At 43.6% G+C, this 13444-nt stretch overlaps 1 protein-coding gene across 14 annotated transcripts in view; it reads left to right on the top strand.

The window, feature by feature from the left end:
- The window catches only part of EXD3 (exonuclease 3'-5' domain containing 3), a 347824-nt gene that overhangs the window by 178761 nt on the left and 155619 nt on the right, over positions 1–13444 (top strand). Inside the window, exon 20 of one of the 14 annotated variants that reach the window (XM_075905832.2) lies at positions 4841–13444. The exons of the other annotated variants lie outside the window; for them this stretch is intronic. Within the exon in view, the coding sequence (XP_075761947.2) occupies positions 4841–4879 (39 nt within the window). The 3' untranslated portion in view covers positions 4880–13444. The remainder of the gene's footprint in view (positions 1–4840) is intronic. 14 annotated transcript variants of the gene reach the window in all.

The following is a 13444-nucleotide window of genomic DNA, read 5'->3' as shown; positions in this document are numbered from 1 at the left end:
AAACTCTCCCATTGACTTACCTTACTCATTTTGTCAGAGGTAGAGTACAAGGGGTTGACTGCAGAGTGATCTGCAGTGATTTGCTGGGTCTTCACTAGATCTGCTAAATCAACCATCGATCGATCCGTCTCGGAGCCGCCAGCCCTGCTGTAGTGTAGATGTAACTGAGGATGAATGCAGGACTTACAGCTCTAAGCCATCCCTCCCCCCCCCACACACACATTATATTATCTGACTTTGTCTTGACCAGAGTAAGGACCATGGCCCTCAAATATGAGCTCACTTTGTTGCTGCCTTGGCATGAGAGTGGTCACTTCTGCAGAAGCAATCAAGGGCTTTCTACTCCCCTCAGAGCACAGACATCCCCGACCAAGGCTAGTGCAGAGATTTCAAGATAACCAATGTCAAAGCCCAAGCACTGTATCGTCCGCTTGACAATGTGGCTCTCTGACTTTGGCCACCTTCCTTCCTTGTGGATGTGGAGCTCGGCTTCGTGGTCTCTGAACAACTGGCCCTTGAATGGAGAGTTTCTATTCCACTGCCAGAGACCTGGAGGTTTGTTATCAGCTGTGATCGTCAGTGACAGAGAAGCATTTTCTCTGTGTTGCAGGAAGCAATACGGCACCCTCCCTGTCTCACAGGGCCTTGTTTGGTCTCTCGTGCTCATAGTCTGTAAATGATCCGATGAATGTCAGCAAATATTGTTACTGCACGTAACACAGAAGGCATTAAAAATAGCCACCCGTTCACTGTGGTGTCCAGGATTGTCATGCAGTGCACTTCCTCTTAGCAGCCCCCTTGGCATGATGGAGATCTCCCTTGGGAATGGAGAGGAGCCTGACTTGCTTTGTTGCCCAGCTCTGAGATCAAATCTTTCTCAGTTGAAGCAAGCATAGGTGCTAGTTCCCTGTGTGACCGAAGGAAAGAGTCACCTCCATGTGCGTCTTCCTTGCTCTGCTTTGTGTTTTAAGTTCTTTATGAATCATCAGAGACTACATCTACACTATAGCCTGAATTGACACTCTGAGATCAATCCACTGGTGGTCCATTTAGTGGGTCTAGTCAAGACCCACCAAATCGACTACAGATTTCTCTCCCATCAACTCTATTACTCTACCTCAGAGTAATGGAAGTCAACAGGGGAGTTTCTCCTGTTGATCCACCTGCAGCGTAGAGCCTGCAGTAACTCAACTTAAGGTATGTCACTTCTAGATACATTATTCACCTAGATGGAGTTGTGTAGCTTAAGTCGACCTTCTGTTGTAGTGTAAGTGTAGCCTCAGATACACGTGCAGCTGAAGTGAATGGAAGTGGTGTGCATGTCTTTGAGATTAGAAAATGGATTTTAGATCATACAATCCATATACTATTGCCTATGCTCATCTTGAAAGATCTAGAGAAGCACTTAGGGGCTGCCTGGGGATTTTTTAAAGTCAGGCCTTAAATACCACCAGTGGATTTTAAGGTCAATTAGCAAACCAGGTTGGTTAAAAGACTTAATGAAGCTCAGGTTGTAAACTTATATCAGCCACTCAAGTATGTCTCAGCAAACCATTATGTCATGTGTGTCTGCCTGTGCGCGCACATACATATAGCTGAAATCCAGGAAATTTTAAATGAATTTTTTAAGTTTAAGACCCATCTCCACTTTTCACCAACACCTTTTTAATGTATGGCATCCCAAGCACCTTGGTAGGTGAGATTAGTATCTGTTGGGTATGGAATAATCTCTGAAGGGAAGCAGAGCAATCCCACCACTTGGACATTTCAAACTAGATTGGACGCAACACTAAAGGTACTGTAGGAAACAAACGTGTACTGGCAGAGAGTCGTGACTTACAAGGTCTTTCTTCTCTGCTTCCTGTGGTTCTATGAAATCTCTCTCAATAAAATCCCTCATGAACGCTAATGAAGCAGCTGCAGATAGTTTCATTTCTATTTCTAACAGTACAGTGTGAAGTTTGCCTATTTAGTGACCTTTTCCAATGGGACTGAAGTAAGTAGAACTATCATTTCCTTTGCTGGCTGGAGTATGCTGTCTAGGCTATACACAATTTTGCCGGTGAAAAACCACTTGTGATAATGAAGGTAATTGTGATAATTCAGGATAGGGAAGCAGAAAACTTCCACTGTGAATAACATTGCTGTAGGCAAGATCATATAGGCCTTGTTGCAGGTTTAGTGGTGACAAACTGAGGGTCTGTGCAGCAGACCATTAGCTTCAGAGCTTTGGTAACCTTTATATAGCAAGTGCTTGTTATTGTCATTCAAAAAACAGACAGACAGATAAAAAGCTGTTCTTGTGATGTAAGCATAGTCTGTAAGGGTTTCTAACTTGGCTGTAAAATGTTGTTGGCCCAAGAGCCTACAAACCCATTCTGAGCCAGGAGGGCCTGTCCATCTCCAAATGTGCTGGGTTTCTTCTCTTTGGATACAAAGTTCAAGCTTGAACTGGAAAGGCAAAGTGCTTATAAGCTGATGTGTGAATGTCTGGTGTGAAATACAGCTCTTCCGTTGAATGCAGCAAGAATTCCCCTGCTGTCCGCTTGGCAGGCAGCATTGACCAAGGAGTAAATAACTGCATGGGACTCAGAAGACCAGGATTGTATTCCTGGCTCTACCACTGAGCTACTAGGTCACCTTGGGCAAGTCACTGGCTCTGTTTCAGCCTCTGTTTCCTTCCCCACCCTTTGTCTGTTGCATCTATTCAGCTCTGAAGTGATTCGGGGCTATGACTGTTTCCCGCAATAGGTTTGTACAGCATCTAACACAATGGGACCCTATCTCGGGGCTTATAGGTACGACTGTGTCCCAAATGATGATAATACCCTCTCCAAAATCAAATATGCAGAAAAGAAAAAAAAATACTCTGAGCCTTACTGTGGTTTCTTCAGCTGAATCTCCCCCTCTTTATTGTGTGACTGCAAGTTCTAATAACTCGTTTCTTTCTTCTCCCTGAATTTTCTGATCCCTCATAACCAAATCACTTAATCTTTGCTGATGGCCTGTAGGATGTGCAGTAGCTGCTGTTTTCACTGCCTGTAGATCTGAGATCTGATGCTCTTTGCCCTTGCACTTTCAAAGTGACTTGCTCCAACCATTTTGAAAGGCATCAGTGTGGGACTGGAGGTAAGAGGAAACTACCGAGTTAGAAATGCTGCAGCTGCTTCAGCAAATGTTTCCATCTTTGCTCGGTTAAGGTAACAAACCTCATGGCTGTGAAGTTCATCATGTGCAAGCGCTGATGTGCTCCACATGAAAGTGGCATGGAGCACTCCGTTTGTCTGGGGCAAAGATAAAGGTCTTCTGATGAGATGAAAAACCCCGGGCCCGGGGCACTTGACAAGTAGCTTTGAAGCCAGCCTGGGAACGCTGGCAATATTAGTTGATAAGTAATAATATAGATCCCTCAAGCTGTCATCTCGCCTGAAAATGCCCACGCCTTTCGTGAGCCTCTATCACAGCAGTCTGATCAGCAGGCTCTTTTGTTCCTTTAATGTGGGTTGTGCTGTTGGTCCAGATGAGAATGAGAACTTCCAGCCATCTCCTTTCTCACAAACTTGTAAGCTGAGTCGTTCTCTCCATTCGATCCCTTTTCTGAGCTTGGTACAGCCTGACAGAGATTTTACAAAAGGGCAGTCACCCTGGGTTACTCATGCAATTGTGGGGCTTTCCGTTGTGCTCTGCACAAATCCAGGACAAGTCAAAGGAGCCGAGTTGCATTAGGTCTCTTTCTTCTCCAGAGACAGGGAGATTCTAAATAACATTTGTCATTTGGTTACCTTTTCAAATAAAGCGCCACCCACAAGATCAGCAAAAAGTGTAAACAAACTGATATTCACAGAAGCCACAACACTTCAGCTGCACCATCAGGCCTGTATGTGTTGCGTCTCCGATTCCTACTTCTTGGCTCTTGTACTCTCTCTGGGAAGGGATGTGTCTTGCTGTGTGTGTGTAAAGCTACCAGTAGTATGTGTACCAAGAAATAACCAGGTCCAGATGCATGTTTTTTACCAGCTTGAGAGCTTTGTGAAATGTCATATCGCTTTGAAACCCTCTGTGGTTTAATAAAAGGCTCATCCATCAGATGTAATTTGTCAGCGCCTGCAGGTGAGGAAAGACCTTTGATTAACAGCATTCATGGTTTCCCCAGATGTGAGTTAGCAGCCTAGGCCTCCCACCCTCACACCCTGAGCTGAAAAATCAGCTTGATGCTTGTTCACTGGGCGCTTCAGTTTTTTTCCATCAAAGTGCAATTGTTCAATGCACCCTCTTGCTCTCACTGTTTGTCCTGGGGCTTGCACTTTAGATATCGTCTGCAACTTGTACCACTTAGATTCTGACTGGGAAGCAGAGCTGGCATTATCCTCTCTTTCTAGGGCAGCAGAAGGAGTGAATTGGCCTCTAAAAATACTTGTCCATAAGATTGTTTTGCGTTTGAGCTGGCAGGCTTCATTAATTATTATCCCTGGCAGTTACATGGTGCTTTCATCTTCAAACTCTTTTCAGTGTGAGCTGTTGTAGAGAAACAGCTGCAGGGTTTGTACATGTTTATCCAGGGAAAATTGCATTTATTGAGTCTTAATTTGAGGTTATTTATTTTTTGTTCTCAAGTGGTTTGCAACCCTTAATTAAACTTCATAACGTCTCATAATAGGGAGATATTGCCCATACCTATTTTACAGATAGGTTAGCTTGAGGGCATTGAGAGAGACATGGGTTGTCCAGAATCAACTATTGAGTTAGTTGTTGGGACAGACCCCAGAAGTCCTGACACTCAATCTCCTGTTTTAATTTCCTGATATGACCCAGTCATGAACACGTATCCCTTTATTCACAGGCTGTGGCGTGTGATAGAATCACTCATTCACTGTGCTAGGAATCACATCTGCCAGCTCTTCCAGAAATGGTGCTCACTTACTGCGTGGAGTCAGGGACAGACTCTGCTTCTTTCTGGGGCATTGGGGATCAATTCCAGTGAGCGCTATGTGTAATGATTAAAGATGAGCGTGGAGATCTGTGATAGGTGCAGGAAACCTCACCTAAGGCATAAGCAGAGTTAACAGCTGATGTTCATAAAGAAGGCAAAAAGCATAATGTCCGACCAGTTCTGCAGTGTGATACATGAGTCGAAAAAAATCTCTTCCTGATCTCTGCTGTCAATCAGCTTGTGCCATGGAGCACAAGGTCTGAAGAATTTCCAGCGTGAAACTAGCATTCCACTGAATTATTTTAACACCCCTCCTTCCAAAAAAAAAAAAAAAAAAAAGACTTGACCGGGCCTAATTCTCAGCAGCGAGCCTAGAGAATAGTGCCTGGTTCCCACAGACTGCACACTTTCCTGCCAAGATTTCAGTATCTTCAGAAATGCAGTGGACCATGAAGGTCACCGCGAGGGAAGAATGACAGCCTGGGATTTTCTTCCCCCTTTACCAGCTAGGAGCATACTGTTGTCTCTCTAGCATATTGACTGTTTTCATAGGGTTAGTGCGACGTTTGTATTGTACACAGACCAGTGGAAGTCAAATATGGGAATGCAGCAGATCAGCTGTTTTCGTCAAGGATGAGAGTATGATGTTGTCGATTTTTTTTTTCAGTGCCCGCAAAAGCTTCCTTTACAGTGGAATTTTTCATTCAGAGTTCTGACTGCAGATCCTTTTTGTGTGTCTGTATGGGAGAGTCTATGCAGCGTTGGTTGTATGTAGTTATATAACTGCTCTCATTTTTCATGAAAAGCTATGGGTGAATATTAAACTTTGAAAAAATAGCATCAGCTGTGCTGTTACTTGGATTTCACAATGCCAGAACTGATAAGGCCAAATTAGCCATTACAATTCAATTATCCTCAGCTTACAAAGCAAATATTTCATGGGGACGATCATCCTGATTTCTTGGTGCTGGGCTATCCCTGCAGCACTGAATAGAATGAAGTTATGGATGGGCGGTTATTTTCCTGGAGAGCAATATCAACTGAATATGTACTGGCTTTAGACAGTGGAAACAGAACAGGGAATAATGATCCAAAGTGAAACATAAGAATGGCCACACTGGGTCAGAGCAAACGCCCATCTAGCCCAGCGTCCTGTCTGCTGACAGCGACCAATGCCAGGTGTCCCGGAGGGAAGGAACACAACAAGTAATCCTCACATGATCCGTACCCTTTCACCCAGGAAGTGTCACTTTTATTTAGACTAAGATAGTAGAGAAGACACAATGTAGCACAAATTAAACTTCCTTTTAAAAGAACTCGGTGTGAGGCATTTCTCCCTTGATTTTGGTCAGATCCGTGAAGCGTATTGGTCAGCATGAATTCTGGTGCACTGGGGGAAGTAGGGAAAGGTCACATGGTGATGGTGATGAAGTGACCGTAAGGGAAATGCAAGATTCTCTGTAGAAGGCAGTAACACAGTCTGGAAGAAACTGGCCCTGTGTTTTCTCTCGTGTCATGAGAAAACAGGAGATTTGTATCCAGTTTAAGTTCTGTTGGTTTCTAGTCCCCTGTGCCTCTTAAAGGACAGAGGTCAGGGTGTTGACTATGTCAAGAAGTCAAAATTACTATTTCTCTTTCCATTCTCAGACTTCTAGAGCTTTTTATGACTATTGTTGCCCTTATAATGTTTATTGTTTGCACCTCATGACATAGGAACGGCTCAGTGCTCTGTTCTGCCACTGTTTGTAGCACAGTGTATCACCTACCGATTCCAGATGTAGGCTTTGTCAGATCTGTAATTTCTTGACCGCATCATTTTTGCATTGAGCATTTGTTTTCGAATACTGTTACTTTGGACTTCCACAGCAATATTCATATGAGGGTCTGAAACACTAACTCACATCTGCCAAGAAAGCAGAGCATTTCTACCATTCAAATGTAAAGGAATTCAAACCAGTGCATCTTTTGATACAGGCGCATTTCCTCTGTTGCTATGAGGCAAAGCTAATAGATGGTGAAGTTAGTGAGCAACATATACAGGGACTTGGGCCCCTCAGGGAAACTTGGCTCCCCAAAAGGGGCAGATGCTGCAAGTGATATACCAGATGACAGTAAAATAATCCGTTGCTCTCGTACAGCCCCTTTCCTCCAAGGATCTCGGTATTTAAGAAACAGGAAGAGGTGTAGCCTTATACTACACTGGTGAAATCTGAGAAGAGGAGTCTGAGGCACTAATTGCCTTTCCCCAGGACCTATGACAAGTCAGCAGGAGAGTCCGTATAGAATCCAGGAGGCCAGACCAGACAACTCGAGAAAACAAAGCTGTAATGCAGAGTAGGTTTATATTTAGCAAAACTGAAGTATAGTCTTGAAGTCAGACACTGGCAGCAGTAGCTCCAGCTAAAAGTGTTGGTTCCCTCCCCAGACTTCCCAGCCCTCCATGGATTTTTATAACCAAGTTGGCTGAAGCAATGTGGGTCTATAACAAAATCCCAGCTGAAACATAAGCTTCTGTTGAAGAAGAACATAAATAATCTCTGATTTCCCACGGTGACATGAGTGATGTGGCAAAGAGAGGGAAAAAATAGTATGCGAGTGCGCACACAAGAGTGTTGGCCAAAATGGAAATTAAAAGATCAGCTCCTGTTTCTTGGGGATCACAGTGAGGTTTTAGGAAAACTGGATTTCAGTAAATTTCCAATCGAAATCAAGATTTTGTTGCCTATTCTAATTCAGCTTGGAATTCATTAGCGTGTGGTGAGCTGAGAACTAAAAGGAAGAGGCAGGCCACTGAGGATGGCCAAACAGTCATGGATCTTAATGCATGGGAGATACCGAGGTGGGGGGGAAAGGAGGTGAAGGAGATTAATTGGTGGACAGAGGGACCTCAGCAATGGAGTGATCAAGGGACGTTGCTTAGAGGAGAAAAGGTCAAGTGAGTGGACATTTGGACAAGCTTCAGAGGGATAGCCAAGTTAGTCTGTAACTGGAAAACTTAAAAAACAACGAATAAGATACATTTCGACAAGGAGAGTTGGTCCAGGTGGGAGAACAACAGGCAGGCGGGTGTCAGCATGGAAGCTGAAGTCCCTGAGGATGAAAGTGTTGTAGGAAGAAGTGCTGTTAAAAACCACAAAACCCAAAGGAGCTGATACCTTTTGCGCATGAGGCGAACCAGTGATTTCAGGCAGTTTGCTGCAGTTGCCATGTTTTCTCTCATGCCTCCTGATTTTGACTATAAACAAGTTGGCTAATAAGCTGAAAATAAACATGCACAATGAGTTTTTCACTATGCAGAGAAAAAGATCCTGTGACTATGGAATCATCTAGCACTCCCTACCCAAGGCAAACCCGTCTCTTTCCCCCTCATTATGTCTCTCTGTCTCTGGTAGATCTCACATTGCACCAGGTTGTGGTATTAGGTCATTTCTCCCCAAGCAGGGCCTTCCTGGATGAGCAGTTAGTGGCTTTCACTGGAGAGCTCATGTTACCCAGTGAAAATAATCAGTTATGCAAAGTTTCGCCATTCAGATTAGGGGTCTTATTTGTGGCCAGTGAGGTGTGAAAGTGAAAGCTAATGTGCAGGGCAAACCCTGGGGCCACTTTGTGTGTGTAACTCCTTAGAGTGCATTTCAGTTTGGCTCACTACGAGAACAGCGGGTCAGGCCCTGCAATATAAGTAAGAGAAGCACAAAACCCAGCTGGTCAGTTCAAGAAAACTGCTCTGCAATCCAGCCAGGCCCAGAATAAACAACTACACCAGAGGAAATGGTCAGGTTTGGTCTGGCATTTTGCTCAAGGACTTTCCTAGTCATTTCAGTTCAAAAGAAGCTATGACTGTCGGACCATCATTCCGGGGGCCCTACATAATTGGTTCTAAATTGGCCCTGTTTTTCACAGCACTAGTACCTGACAGGAGATGGTTTCTCTCAGGTGAGCAGTACTTAATGGTAGAAACAAAAAACAGGACTGTGTAGCACTTTAAAGACTAACAAGATGGTTTATTAGGTGATGAGCTTTCATGGGCCAGACCCACTTCCTCAGATCAAATAGTGGAAGAAAATTGTCACAACCATATATACCAAAGGATACAATTAAAAAAATGAACACATGTGAAAAGGACAAAATCACATTTCAGAACAGAAGGGGGATGGGGGGGGGAAGCGGGGGAAGTAAATGTTTGTGAGCTAATGATATTAGAGGTGATAACTGGGGAAGCTATCTTTGTAATGGGTAAGATAATTAGCGTCTTTATTCAAATTTGAGTGTAAAGTGTCGAATTTAAGCATGAATGACAGTTCAGAGGATTCTCTTTCAAGTGAAGTCTTAAAAGGTCTTTGAAGCAGGATGCAGGTAATCAAGTCGCATTGTTAAGCACTCCTCTTTGGGACGCAGATTCCATGCAGAATAGATTTCTGTCATGTGCTTTCTTTTTTGTTGTTACCTTCCTTGTTGCCACCACATCACGCCCAATCAGGAGAAGTCACTCTTCACATCAGCCCCCAGGTGTGTGTGAATCACACCACTCACTTCTTTGACTCTACCCTAACTTTTTTCCTGGTAGCCTTGTAGATTGAGCGTGATTATAGGGGCTGTCTGTTCCACCTGAGACATCCTCAGCAAAACGGTCAGCTCTCTCCCCTTCAGAGAAAACCAGCTGGAGCAATTTTTTAATCCCAAGTTACTTTAGTGGCATAACTTGAAGAGGCTTCAAGGAGAGAGAGAAATTATAACCAACACGAATATGCATAACTCAAAGATGCTTTATGCAAAACAAGTCACGCAACATATCGATTTCATAGTTACCATCTGCTGAATGTATGTATCCTGTTTTTGTGCATGTGTCATTCTGGTATGTGAAATTAGAAATATGAAGTGTGGCTCTGTTTATCGTTCTGAATGTGCTAATCAGGGCCATTACTGATGCTCCAGAAAGGTAGTGACTCAGTACTCAAACCAGCGGTCTGTGAATGGTTGTGTCCTGTAAGACTAAACTATGTTTGGGCTTGGAAAAACATGTGACTGTGCCACTTGGTACTAGAATCCATCTTGAACCTGGTATTTTTCATGGGAATGGGGGGGGGGGGGAGGCGAGTCTATGCAATGGGAATCCATCAGCCTTTGTCTTCAGCTGGCCTTTGAAACATCCTGGCCCCCATCCTAAGACTACACTTGAAGAACTCTGTAAAGCTGCAGATCAAGCCAGATCAACTCTGATTTGAAGCTTTTATCTGAGATCAGAACAGCTGTGAATGGTAAGAGTTTGCATGTAAGTAGTTTCTTAGTGGATTAGAACTAGCTAAACCCCGGTCATCTGAAGAAGTGGGCTGTGCCCACGAAAGCTCATGATCCCATCTACAGGTTTTGTTAGTCTATAAAGTGCTACCAGACTATTTGTTGTTTTTTAAGTTTTTCCTGAACAGATTAACCCGGCTACCCCCTGAAGTTTCTAAGCATTTTTTGTTCATTTGAGTTTAGTAACTTACTTTGACTTGACTGTTTTCACTTTCAACCACTTAAATCCTACTTTTTGTACTTAATATAAACTCTTGTTTCTTATCAAGTCTGGTGTAAATAATTGTTACTGGGGCGGGGGGAAGAGTAACCACTGTGCATCTCTCTCTCTCTCTCTGATAAAGGGAGCAGACCTTATGAGCTTTCTCTGTGTAAAATTTTAACACGGGGTTGTTGTGAGAATCACAGGTCCGATGATGCATACCCAAGGGGGGAAGGACAGAACCAGGTGGACCGTTTTATCAAATAAAAAATATTTATTTATAACAGTGATGAATTTATAGTATTTATTCTAAGATTTTTAATAGACCGTGTTAATAATGAATTTACAGTATTTATTATATTTATTCTATGATTTCTAGTTAAACGTGTCAGAGGTATAAGGATGGGAGTGGGAAGGGGAATAGTCTCTAGTCTAAAAATATCCAGCTACACTGATTAAATAACAGTGATAACTACAAACTCTATGTACTACCCAAAACAACTACAACACTAAGCTTATACAACAAGAAAAAATCAAATCCTACATACCAACTTACACAGCACACGGAACATTTCAAAGATATCGGTTCGGTTGCAAAGGCCTTGGTTACACCCGAGAGTCGGAGGAGGTAGCTGGTCGGTTGATCAGGCCGGCAGCTCTTTGAAGTATATGGGAAGGCACACGCATGGTGGTTCGTGTGTTGCGAAGACCTCCTTGAGCGAACTGTGCGATGGGTATTTATCCCCAAATCTGCACATCGCTTTCCCGCGCTTGCATATTACCATATATGGCCCAATGGTCACCAAGTGGGGGGTCTGTGTCCCAGGGGTTGGGCTGAAACTGAGCAGGTTTCATGCGACCAGGTAAGCCCCGCAGTTCTCACACCAAGGTGATGGGTGGGAGAGTCTGAGGCTATTTTCCCCTTTTCACACCTTCCCTTTTTCTAAAGGCAATGGTGTGCAGGAAGGGTGCAGCCGGTTTCTCTCGAGGAGTACTGCAGCCCACTATAGCAAGAGCGGCCTGGCCAAACTTTTTACTGGGGGGGGGAGGGGGGCAGTTTTTTTTCTAACAGGGGTAAGGCGGATTTGTTTGGAATTGTATCCCTTTTCGGGGGTTGGCTTTCTGGGTGCTGAGCCCTTATAGCTGAGCCTTCCTGGAGCTGAAATGGTTCAGTGTCCATATTGCTCTGCAGGGGGCAGTAACCCCATCTCTGTGTTTTGTCTGGGAAAGACCAGATCAGGACAGGGTGATGGGAATCCCCAGAGGACAGGAAGGTGGGTGACAGTGGCATGATCAGCGCTCCAGGAAGACAACCCAAGGGGATTTCTATGGTTCACTTGGTCACACAATATATTTACAAACCTCAAAAAAAATCAACCAGAAGAGATTTCACGGACACAAGCCAAGGTGTAAAATCAATCCCCAGAGATTTGTAACTTGGTGTAAATCTCACACAGGCCAGATGCCAAGTGATGGAAGTGAGGCTGCCTTTCCCCGCAGTCTGTGATCACCTTGTAACTGTCGTGTAATTTACAGAGCCAAGGTGGATTCAGAAATCTATCGCTCATCAACACACACTGATTCATTGAAGGAAATTACCTCAACCCCTTTCATATAGGGGACCAACCCCGCTAGAGCAGTATTGTGTCATTTACAGCAACTTTTGCATTGCTGCTGACCATGGTCAATGATTTTTAAATACACTTCCCAGGTTATTCAGGGTGAGAGAGACTCTTCCCTTTGATTAGAATCTGAATTCCCCAGGGAACTCATAGGGGTTGGTTCCTAACTAACTTTTCTGGGAGTGAACCTTAAAGAGTTATTCACTAATGCAACGGAAGTTCACATGGGGCACAGGAATCATTTTCCCCTCTGGGCCACATGACTGAGGATTCTTTCTTTCACTGCTGGAATCCAGATAATCTAAATCTGTTTACTCCTCATATGCACAAACACAGCTCTAGAGAGAAACAGTTGTCAGTTAAATCATGTATGTAGCACTGTACCTTTAACTCTGCTGTTGCAGCTCCACCAAGCAGTTAAAGCTCTGCGAAGCGAAATGTAAAGCTTGAGGTATGTTGAAGGAGAGAGGAAACTGGTGATGGATGATTGACCCTAAATGCCCCGCAGTTATAACTGAAGAGGAAGAACACCAAGAGCACATGGATTTGGACTAGAGGAAATTCAGGAAGGCTTCAAGTGACTTAAGTTACATCTCATCATTCAGATTTTATATAAAGCCCCTTTTTAAGGGTTGTTAACATCAGAATAGCAAAAGGCTTGAGATGCAAAGACATGCAGATAACACACATTGTTCAATGGCTAAATTAAACCAAATGGTGGGGAGATAGTCCATCATGCTGACTAGCCTAGAAACCAGACACTGCTTCTTGAATCAAGTTTTTGTTTTTCAAGTGAAGGATTCAAAATGCTGGAATTTTTTTCTCCCAGCAGACTCCCCTCACTGTAATTACCATTATCAGAGGGGAAGCCGTGTTAGTCTGAATCTGTAAGAACAACGAGAAGTCCTGTGGCACCTTAGGCACAGGACAACGAGAAGTCCTGTGACTGACAGATTTATTGGAGCATAAGCTTTCATGGGCAAAGACCCACTTTGTCAGATGAATATAGTGGAAATTCCAGAGGCAGGTATAAGTATACAGGCATAAGAAAAGAATTATAATCAAGAGTAAGGTTAAAGATAACAAAGTCGGTTCAGTCAGGGAGGATGAGGCCCACTTCTAGCAGCTGATGTGGAGGTGTGAACACCAAGAGAGGAGAAATTGCTTTTGTAATTGGCTAGCCATTCACAGTCTTTGTTTAATCCTAAACTGACAGTGTCAAATTTGCAGATGAATTGTAGCTCTGCAGTTTCTCTTTGAAGTCTGATTTTAAAGTTTTTTGTTGCAGGATAGCCACTTTTAAATCTGCTAATATGTGTCCAGGGAGACTGAAGTGTTCTCCTGCAGGTTTTTGTGTATTGCCATTCCTAATATCTGATTTGTGTCTGTTTATTC

Source organism: Pelodiscus sinensis, chromosome 23 (genome assembly GCF_052426305.1).
Source record: "Pelodiscus sinensis isolate ZL-2025 chromosome 23, ASM5242630v1, whole genome shotgun sequence".
In the NCBI taxonomy this organism is placed as follows: domain Eukaryota; kingdom Metazoa; phylum Chordata; order Testudines; family Trionychidae; genus Pelodiscus; species Pelodiscus sinensis.
Note: the sequence above shows the minus strand (reverse complement) of the source record. Positions and strands in the feature narration are given on the sequence as shown.